The sequence below is a fragment of the Pseudopodoces humilis genome, chromosome 4 (genome assembly GCF_049639895.1).
Source record: "Pseudopodoces humilis isolate 2021_Gansu_Grassland_sample_001 chromosome 4, ASM4963989v1, whole genome shotgun sequence".
NCBI classification, from domain to species: domain Eukaryota; kingdom Metazoa; phylum Chordata; class Aves; order Passeriformes; family Paridae; genus Pseudopodoces; species Pseudopodoces humilis.
In genome coordinates, this window is record NC_142203.1 from 32,549,203 (window position 1) to 32,560,208 (window position 11,006).

The 11,006-nt window shown below is 43.4% G+C and overlaps 1 protein-coding gene across 1 annotated transcript; it reads right to left on the reverse strand.

Annotated features, from left to right (window-relative positions):
• Positions 1-3,089: 3,089 nt before the first annotated feature.
• Positions 3,090-9,940, reverse strand: THAP1 (THAP domain containing 1). The gene is made up of 3 exons (XM_005530919.3): positions 9,661-9,940; positions 9,097-9,292; positions 3,090-5,109 (listed from the first exon to the last, which is right to left on the reverse strand). The coding sequence occupies exons 1-3, from the start codon at positions 9,729-9,731 to the stop codon at positions 4,642-4,644; spliced, it is 735 nt and encodes a 244-aa protein (XP_005530976.1). The 5' UTR covers positions 9,732-9,940; the 3' UTR covers positions 3,090-4,641.
• Positions 9,941-11,006: the final 1,066 nt, after the last annotated feature.

Genomic DNA, 11,006 nt, shown 5'->3' on the forward strand with positions numbered 1-11,006 from the left:
GCAACTTCACAATGGGGTTTTTTTTGCCCATTTTTAAACACTTTCAGCCTATATAACACTATAAGGCCTATATATTTGTGCGATAAAATGCTGCAGTTCTCTCAAAGATCTCTATATGAAGATAAAATTCCCATTTAAAATTTCCATTTAGGTTTCCATTGAAAGCATTGAACAAGTGCAAAAGGAAATCTCTAGGGGCAATTGCTGTAATATTTTTGAGTCCTGTTTTTCTCTTTCTCATTTACAAACAAATCATTATTGCGACAGAGTATGGTAAACAAATTGCAGTGCTTAAAACAGCAGGAGTTACATACCTGAACCTGCAGTCATCAACATGCTTCAGCAGATTGTGTTTTTGGTAGTTAAAATTAGACTATAGCTCACCCCTTTCCACCCTGCCAAAGCTACCTGATGAAGGTGTAAGCTGTCAGGAAACAGATAAGGCTACAGACTAAAACGCAAAATGTGAAAGACAGACAGAAAGACAGACAGAAAGAAAGACAGAAAGAAAGACAGAAAGAAAGACAGAAAGAAAGACAGAAAGAAAGACAGAAAGAAAGACAGAAAGACAGAAAGAAAGACAGAAAGACAGAAAGACAGAAAGACAGAAAGACAGAAAGACAGAAAGACAGAAAGACAGAAAGACAGAAAGACAGAAAGACAGAAAGACAGAAAGACAGAAACAAAGACAGAAACAAAGACAGAAACAAAGACAGAAACAAAGACAGAAACAAAGACAGAAACAAAGACAGAAACAAAGACAGAAACAAAGACAGAAACAAAGACAGAAACAAAGACAGAAACAAACAAACAACTAGGACTAACTGCCTGCGTCCAGAAAAGCAAGTAACAGGAGTCCTTTGGAAAGTATTCAGAAGCTGTTGAGGTTTTAGTTTTACCCAAGCAACTATTTTCTTTTCCTTCTTTCTACATTCAGAGTGGGATTTGCTTTGCACTTTCTCCAGCTGCAAGAGAACTCCTTCATGATTCACACAGGACTCCAAGGCCTTAAATCCTAACAGAACTGAAGGAAAATGCAAGACAGAAGATTTATTGGACATTTTATTTGCTGCCACAGTTTTTAAGATCACACCAGTGACAACATAGACAAGATGGTGACTGGCAATGCAGGAGTAAACAGAGCAGTGACTCTGAGAGAGTAAACAGAGAACTCCTTCAGCATGACAAGAAGAAATTCAAGTATTTGGCTATTCATTTTTTTTTCCCCTATAAAACATACCTCTGAGTTTGGTAATTCCCAGTTAGACAGGAAAATCTAATACTTTGCAGAGGTGTAAGAAGGAAAAAAAAAGCAAACACTACACATAGGTCAGATACCCTGCCACAGCAAAAGGGCAATTGGGACAATAGATAGAAGTAAGCCAAAACTTCTGTTTAGAAGTGGCTCCAATTCCTATCTGTTGAAGCATCTGCCCATTTCAAAATAAATCTTTCTGTAATTTAATGGTGGAAATTTTTTTGCCAATTTTGCTATTTTCTAACTTATTTGAATGATTCAGTTTATAAAATAGGCTTCAGTGAAGTGCATTTAAACAAATGTCAGCTAGTTCATGTACAATTGAACAACCACATGCTATCCTACAATTACAACCTCTGCTTTTTAATACCCAATCACATCTTTTCAGAGATGTTTATGAAATTGGCACTAATGCAGGTACCAGTTGTGGCCAGTGCAAACAGTAACTGTTGCAGACCTCTTTAACAGATGATTGCGTGGATGTAACAGATCCCAAAACAAGAGGAAATTTTAACACATGCTTGTGGAACATATTGTGCTTATTAGCTAGAATTCTTTCCCTAGCCTTCCTCTCTGCTAGTAGCAGAGAGCCTTCATTTTCTCTTTCTGTACTGCTACCAAACAAGAGAGATTGTAAAAGAGTGAGGAGTGCAGTACATAAAAAGTCAATTGCTAAAAGACAATCAGTTGTTTTCATACCAGTCTTCTCCCCACTTCAGAGCTGTGTGGTACTGAGAACCCTCATAGGTCTACGAAGTCCACACTTAGCCCAGACTACATCAGGAGTTAACAAGACTTAAAAAATAGCTGCTGCATGAGAAATTCAAGCCTGTTGTCAGAACAGGCTGCATCTCTTCTTAGAAAAATCCTCTGGTAAGAAGAAAGGAAGACAACTGGGCAGCATTCCCCTTTTCAGCGTATTACTTCTGAAACTGTCCAGACAAGGAATAATCAACCCTCTCAACAAAAGAAACATTTATGAGTCAGCTGTTAAATCAACTTCACCAATGCAAACAGCTTAAAGACACAAGGACTCCAGGCACCACCCATCTATCAGCCATCTACCAATGTACCTTAAATTTAACTTGCAGACTTAGTTTTGTTTGGCTGCTTCCCTGAAGGGTTATGGAGCTAAAACACCCCAAGGAAGGGCCCAACAGAGACAGAAGGCAGAGCACAAGGTGGGGAGGAAGCAGGGAAGCTTAGCCCAGGTGGAACATTCAGAGTAGGAAGCTACCCACGTATTTTCATAAGAAGCTAACATAATGCTCTTTGCACCCATAGGAAAGGATTTTTTTCTCTTCATGCCCCACTTTTGGCCCTGTCTTTAACTTGTACCAGGTGTGGTACTGTTGGCCCTCTGCTGCCTCTCCAGTACAAGCTAAACCTGCTGCTTTAGTTAGCTGAAGTGCGCCATAGAAGGGTCTATCTAAAAACCACCAGAACTGGAGAACCTAAGAAGGGTGGTAGCAGGAGTATACAACCAAGTGCTGGGGTGCAGGGAGTGTGGTGTTGCAGCAATCCACTGTGCCTCAGGAAGTCACACTTGAAATTCCGGCAGAGTAAGAAGAGAGGGTATTCTGCAGAGAAAGCAGACACAATCTGCTATCTGGCACACATGCCAACAGCATAGCAACAGTTTTTTATATGTCTTTTCCTTGACACTTTTGAATTTTACCAATTTTAAACACAAAGTGTAACAGCAACAAGTCTTGGGAACCCAGCATCTAAACAAGGAAACTAGTAGAAAATAAAAATGCAAAATGTCAAGACAATTTTGGCAAAACCCTGGGAAAAGAGAAGATAGAGTAATTAAAAATATAACACATCATTTGCTTTTCAAATTTTTAATTGGGTATAATAAATGTACACAAAAGGAAGCATTGGCATTTTTGTTCATTTTAAGTGTATGAAATGGTAGGGAAAATAGACACATGGCATGAGTGAGGTCAGAAGTATCAAGACTGGTTTGAAATATTTCAAAATGTCATGCTAACAGGATATTAAGGGAAGCTTTTAAAGCCATTATGAACAAGGCTTGTTTAACAACAGAGCTAGAACCCACATTGTGCACAAGGTTGACAGACTGAGAAAAGCAATTTTCCTCATGTCTCGTATATCCAGGAATTTCAGCTGTGAAACCTACATTAGAGTTAGCCATTTTCTCTCATTTTGAATGAGATCATTGACTAAATAAATTATTAGAAAGTAAGTGCAAACTGCTGCACTACTTTGTCATGCTAAATCTATTACTAGAAAGAGTCTTAATAAGGCTGACGAAAAGGCAGCAGCATTTGAGATATTATAAACCAGTCTAGCACCAAGCAACTCCAAAGTCTAGTTCCCTATTTGCCCTTTGGTGGATACCCTTTGGGGAGTGAAAAAAAGGAAAGAAATAAAACCACTGTGTACTGCAAAGACATGAACATCTGACTCCCTGGATAAAGAACAAACTTACTTCATTTCCTGAAGCTACAGATGGTTGACATGCGAGTTAATTTCAAAACCAAGAACAATACCAGTTACAGTGCTTACAGGAAGATGACCTACAACATACTGGAACTGTATATTACCACTGTGCCTTTGCAAGCAGTCACTGTAAACAGTACATTATCTTACTGATCCTGCCGACAGTGCAGTAACATACATGTTCAGTTCAGCTCTGTACTTCAGGACTATTTTTAAGTGCCCTCAAAACAAAAGCTGTTTCTACAGCTCTCATTAGCTATGCTAATGAATTCTCCTCATCACCCTCAAAACACACATGTGGTGAACAGTTACTCCAAAAGACGAGGTTCATTTACATACCTCACCCAAAGGGATCCAGGAATCAAGACTTTTTGCAGTGCTTCAAATGCATAGCAAACTGAAGTTGGAAGTTTTCCCAGACTGAAATGTGCATCTTAACTATCCTTCTGCAGCACTTGCAGATGTTAGCTGACCTAATTCTGTTCTTTCTAAAATCAGTGAAAACTACTTACTGGGGATTACCAAAACCAACATTAAGTCTTGACAAAGCACTAGGTGTACAACCACCTAAACTTCACTCTCAGCCAGATTCAGTTCCCAGCCCCTGTAAGCATAAGACAAACATTGTAAAAAAAGTAAATTTCCTGTGTCTTCAATCTTGCATCTTTTCCTTCTGGAAGCAATTCAGATTTTTGTAAATTAATTGCATATTCTAATTCTGAGATGCTTGCATCTTCAATATATTAAAAGTGTATCAAACAGAAATGACAATGAAGAAAAATACGATCTTATTTGTATTACTGCTTAATTACGGTTTTAGAATTCTGGAAAGTCTTACATACAGAATTAGAAAGAATTTAGTTTTGAAACTAAATTTCTTGGCCTACCAAAGTGAAAACTGATGTTCATGACTGCTAGGCAGGTACTTCTACAACTTCAAAATAGTCATTAGGCAAAATCACATAGCCTTTTCCTGCCAATATGTCTTTTTCTTTCTGAAACTGAACAATTTCTCTCAGTTTCTCAATCTGTCTTTCCTGACGCCGGCACCGCTGTTGCGCTGTCTTGAGCTTCTTCCGCAGTTTTTCAACTTGTTCCTCCAGCTGTTGAATTCTTTTTCGCTGATGGACTGTATCCTCTACAGTGTAGTTATGATCGCAAAAAACAGCAAGATTGCTGGGGGTCTGCAGAGGGGGCATCAATAATCCAATACTTGGATCTACAAATCTGGCATCTATTTGAGACAAATGAAAAGAAGGAGTTGATGGAGACTGTGTAAGTACGGGAGCTGCTGGTGGTGGTGGTGGTGGTGGAGGCGGTGGAGGTGGTGGCAGTGGAGGAGGTGGCAGTGGATCTTCTGGCTGCTCTGCAAATTCTTCAGACTAGAAAGAACAAGAAAAAAATGTACATTTTCATGCTTAACATTGTTTACAACACAATTACAGCTCCAGAATAACTTAAACAACCAGGATTTAAATTAAAAAATAGATTTCAAATACATGATTTTCAAAACTGGCAAACACTTCTGGGCCTGCTTTGTCTGGCTTCTCAACTGGACACATTTTTAAGCAGCTTCATTTTAAGAGCTCTTTGAAACTCAAGGCCTTGATGTCTAAAAAGGTTTTTTGAAGATTAGATTTTTGAAATCTATATAATTACCTAAGAAGCAAGAACACAGACTGCAGTTGCATAAAATGGACTTCAGATGACCTAGTAATTCATTGCTGCCATTCCATTCCCCTTTGTGCCTCCTATTTTCTGCTGCATCATACTACTATGTAATTGAACCTATCAGCTAACTTAATCAAAAACACACCAGAAGTCTGCTGAGGTAGAATAAGGGTGAACTACTGAGCGGGCTGATAGGCTGGCAGAGCAAAGAAGTAGACACAGTAAGACCAACCTTCTCAACTGGGAGGGGACTCTGTTATTGGTTTTGGGCTGCAGAATAATTGGTTAAAAGACACATCATGAACCAAAATAAACAGCTCTTCAACAGCAAAGCAGCCTTCTCATCCTTGGTATTTACTCTTTGCTCAAACATAAGTGCTAAAATGACAGAAAGTTACTTGATCTCCTGCTACCACTGCATAAATTTTCTGTCCATTATTAAATGTCCAAGCAATGCAACAGAAGGTATCACATACGTGGAAAAAGTAGGAATCACAGAGTTATAGAATGGTTTAGGTTGGAAGAGACTTTAAAGATCATCCAGTGTCAACACCCCTCTGCCATGGGCAGAGACACCTTTCACTAGACCAGGTTGCTCAGAGCCCCATCCAACCCTTGAACACTTCCAGGGATGGAGCATTCACAGCTTCTCTGGGCAACCTGTTCCAGCGCCTCACCACCCTCACAGTGGAGAATTTTTACTTAATATCTAAACTAAACCTGCCCTCCTGCAGTTTAAGGCCATACCCCTTTGGCCTGTCACCACCTGCTATTATTAAAAAGTCCCTTTCCAGCCTTCTTGGGCTTCCTGTAGATAGTGTAACATAGCTGTGAGGTCTCCACAGCACTTTCTCTTCTCCAGGCTGAAGATCTCCAACTTTTTCAGCCTATGTCTCTAAGAGGGCTGCTCCATCCCTCTGGTTATCTTCCTGGCCTTCTGGACTCACCTAAAGGTTCCATGTCCTTTCTGGGCTGGGCCCCCAGAGCTGGATGCAGGGTTCCAGGTGGGGTCTCACCAGAGCAGAGGGGCAGAATCCCCTCCCTCCCCTGCTGCCCATGCTGCTTTGGATGCAGCCCAGGACACGTTTGGCTTTCTGGACTGTGAGCTCACACTGCCAGGTCATGTTAAGAAAAAGGACTGCATAGCTGGCAGATGGAATGGACAGGGGAGAAGCACAGTTCTTCCTTTTGGCAGCAGCAAAGTATCAGTTGGCTCAATTCCACTGCAGAGATTTTTTTTCAGATAAAACTGCAAGTTTTATGACATTGCTCTTGCTAGGTCTGCTTGTACAGGTCATGACAATACAGATCCCAAGCCATTTGAGTATGGGCCAAAGCAGATAATCAAATTCTTCCCCAAAGGAGTCCAGTATAATTCAGAAATGCTTCTGTGCACATGTTGATTGAAAAACCACTGTTGAAACCAAAGTGCTTGCATATTGCCTATTAAAAAGAAAGCTTAAAACATTCTCAGTAAAAGAGGCACTGAACAATTTTTCTACCTACCCACCTTCCCATACTGTTAGTATAAAGAAAAATGTAAGGTAAGGATCAGGAAAACGTTGATTTTAAGAACAGCCAATAGTCCTCACTGTCAAAGTATCAAGCTCATCAGATCTGAAGGTTGTATCATTAACTTCCTTGACTTAACATACAAGCAAGACAGATGTTTGAGTGTCTACCTGTCCCTCATACAAACTATGACACTTGGCAAACAGTAACTGAAAAGGCACTTTGCTGATTGGTATTGAAGGAAAGTGCCGATTGGCATTAAAGGGAAGTTTAATATGCAGTCAAATATAACTGATCACACAAAAGTACAAAATCAGCCAACTACTAGTCTTATTTCTCAGTTACACAAAACTGCTGCTATTAGCCTACCTAATTTACATACAAATATTCCAAAGAACTTGACCCTATCCCTGCACTAAAGAACTGCACCATCTGTAACTCAGCTGTCACTATCAAATTTTTCTACCAAAAACCCTACAAAGCAAAGGTAGAGCCTGCAAAAAGATACTCATTCTTGCTAGAAACAAAAGCAAAAATCAGCTCACTGCTGGACTGCTGAATTCACAGACACTTCTACTTGAAGCTATAGAGTATATGCTACCTCTATATACAAATTATTATTGTCACAACATATCACAGAGAACAGATCTTCAGTATCTCTGTGACATCATCAGTGGCTTCTAATTACTTCTTCGAGCCAACAAATACTTCTCCTAAGACATAAGTAAAGAAAAAGAAAATATACCAAATTACATAGTGTGAAAGATAAAAAAACCTGTATTTCAAAATCAGTGTGGATTCAACTCCAAAACAACCACTATTATTCTTTGTTATTACATTGCTACTTGAAGATATGTGGCAGTTTATTCAAAAGTGCCATGAATCAAATAAGAATAAAACTAAATCCTTCAGAATTAAAAGGCACTCACTCTTCTTTGTTTTTGTAGATCCAGGTATGACAGCGAAATTGGGAACGTGGCTCACTACTAATCCTGCTGCACCAGCAGTACTTTTGCAGACTACCCTATACACCCATTCAGCCTTCAGACTGTAAAAAAATTTGCAAGTATTTTACACACAATGAAGAAAATGTGTATTGCACAGATAAGCAAGGAAGTGTAATCAAACAAAAAACACAGCCGTATTTCCCTGTAAACGATCTGTCTCCTTGTTTACATTGTTTCTATTCTCTTATCTGTTATTAACCACTTTTCATTTTTCAAATGTGTTGCCTTTTTATTTCTGCAGCACTCCAATACTGTAGATAAAAAATGAACAAGAAAAATCTGAGTTTTCTTCAGTGCACTTCATGCCATTTAAGACTTTTGTTCCCCAGACGTACTCTATCTACTCTACCTATTCACTGTCTCCTTTGCCACTTTCTTTATGGTCAAACAATAAGAGATTAGATATTTCATATCCTTTAAAGGAGTTAAAAATCAATCTTTTCCATTCTTGTCTTGAAGTTATTACATCAAGAAGAACTCGTAAGTGACTTGCATCTCACAGTAAATTGCTCTAGTGGTACAATGAAGGGAAGAATACCCCACACAGAAGACTCAACCATCAGAAAAGTCAGAGACCAGTCTGGTTTTGAACACAAACGCAAGACAGAGGTACTCTCAGGACAGACAGATAGGAGGTGCAGGTAAGGTTCTGACACACATTTTAACTTTGCAAAGCCAGGGACCAGAGCCCTCTTAAAGAGGCCAGTTAAGTTTCACAGTCAGCATCCACCATGCTAGCAGTAGCCATCAGCCATGGGAAGAGAGTAAGTGGCATTTGCAAGCATTAATGAAAACTCTCTCAGTCTCTGAATATTCAGGAAATGCTGCAGAATATCTTATCTACAGGGCAATACCTTCTTACTTTGTTGCCATTCCATTTAATTCAGCACATGGATGCTGAATTAAGTGGACACATGAACAGGTCAGAGCCAGTGTCTGCCTGTACAACACTCTGCACTCCAAAGCCTCCCGAGAGCCTCACAGAAAACAAGCACAGCTGTTGATGGTGTTTCAGTCACCACAGCCCTCCTGGAGACCCCAGGGAGACAGGCTCAGCATCCTGCCACCCTTCGTCCTTCCCAGCCTGCATCCTCTCCCATCTCGCTGCCCTGCCACACTGCAACCAGTGACGTGCACGACACGTTCCGGTACCTGCAGCCATGTGTGTTTTGGGTTTACCTTTTCACCAGGTTCAGTGTAACAAAATATTGTGGGCACAGCATTCTCTTTTAGGAGCTTGTTATTGCATTCCCTCTTAAAGCAATCGGGGGTAAAGTGTTCTGAGCAAATGCTGCTGTATTTGGTCGGCTTGAAGTTTTTCCTCTTAACAGCAGCTTCCCACTTCTTGCAAAGATCGGGTCTTGTAAGAGGAAACCTGCAAGCAAGAGGCACTTTCAGATTTTCTGGAAATCTTTACAAGGCGGGGTTTGGCCGGCGCCAAAACCTTTCTGCCCCGTAGCGGGGCGTGGGTCTCAGCCCGCTCTTGCTCTGGAACAGGCGGCTCAGAGGGTCCCGTCCCTTGACTTTCCCCTAGGAGACGCCGGGAGGGGCGGACGAGGCTCCCCACCCTCAGCAGCCGCTAACAGACACGTCCTTCTGTCTGTCTGTCCGTCTGTCGCCCGTAGGTCGGTACCCGCCTGCTCGCGCGCCCTCCCTCCCGGCTCCCCGCGGACCCCGCGCGCGCGGCCCCGCGCTGGCCCCGCCCCCGGCGCGAGCCCCGCCCCGGTGCCCGCGCGCGCTCACTTGTGGAAGGAGATGGGCTTCTCTTTGTCGTATCGGTTCCGGCAGCGGTAGGCGGAACAGGACTGCACCATCCCGCCCAACTCCGCGCCCGCCGCGGCGCGGCCTCCCTGGGGACGGGCGGACCGGCGGGGTGCTGCGAACTCACCGCCGCGGGCCCATGCTTCCCCCGCCTCCCGCGGCCCCCCCCCGCGCCCCTGGCCCTCCGGAGAGGGACGGGAACGGGACGCGCGGCCTCTCCCAACTCCAAGATGGCGGCGCCAGCTTCAACGGAACCTCTCGCGGTAGCAGCGCGCACCGCGCTCCGCCCATTGGGCGCGTCGGCGCGCGGGGTGGGGGCGGAGCCTTGTTCGGCGGGCTCGCCAGTCCGGCCGCCTCCTTTCTCCCGCCCCGCCCCCCCCTCGCCGCCGTGCTCCGCCCACATCTGCACCCACAGCTGGACAGCGCCGCCCACACCCCCCGCACCCACAGCTGAGCAGCGCCGCCCCGCCCCGCACCCACAGCTGGGCGGCGCCTCCCGGCCCGCCGGGCACAGCCCCGGCACCGGGAGCTGCGCTGCGGCTGTTCCTGCACCGAGGGGAACCCGTCAGAGGCTGCTCTGGCCGCGCCATGCCCGAAGTCCTGGGTGGGGATGGTTGCCCCAGCCGGCAGGCAGGGCTGCGCTCGGGCGGACGGCTGTGCTCAACGCGGCTGTCACAGGGACAGGAAGAAGCTGGCGCTGGTGGCTCTGGCTCTCCTCGGGGACCAAAAAGGGAAAAAAAAAAAAAAAAAAAAAAAAAAGAAAAAAAAAAGGAGGGGGAAACGCGAAAGAAAACGACGCAAAGACCACATTGCCATAACAGTTGCGTTAAGGACGTGTGAAATAACTCCGTGTCACTTAAACGTAGTTTGCAGCTGCGTCAGAAAACAGCAGATAGATCTCTCAACAAATCGATCTGTTGTTACAACTAAGTTTATTTCAAGCAGTTTCGACATGTTCCCATTCTGTGGGCTCATTTTCGAATGCTGAATTTGCAAGTAAAACCATCCTACATAAGTGACAGTTTTTGACAAATGACAAAGGAACCTACCTTTAGAGTCACCCCAGTCAAGTGTAACATTATATCTAGAAATTCACTGACAATGACCCCAGACTCAAGTGAACCTCCATGGCTTTTTCTCTGACCCCACACAAATAATTTTTTCCTCAGCCCACTTTCCCCCTCTACACTTCCTTTGTGAGGGAAAGAAAAGGTTTAATGGCCTTAGCTTGGAGATTGTGGCTTCACTGCTTAGACAGCTCTCTTCACCCATATGATGGAAGGTACCAGTCACTGTCATTTGCTTGCCCAGGAATATGACAGAAAAGC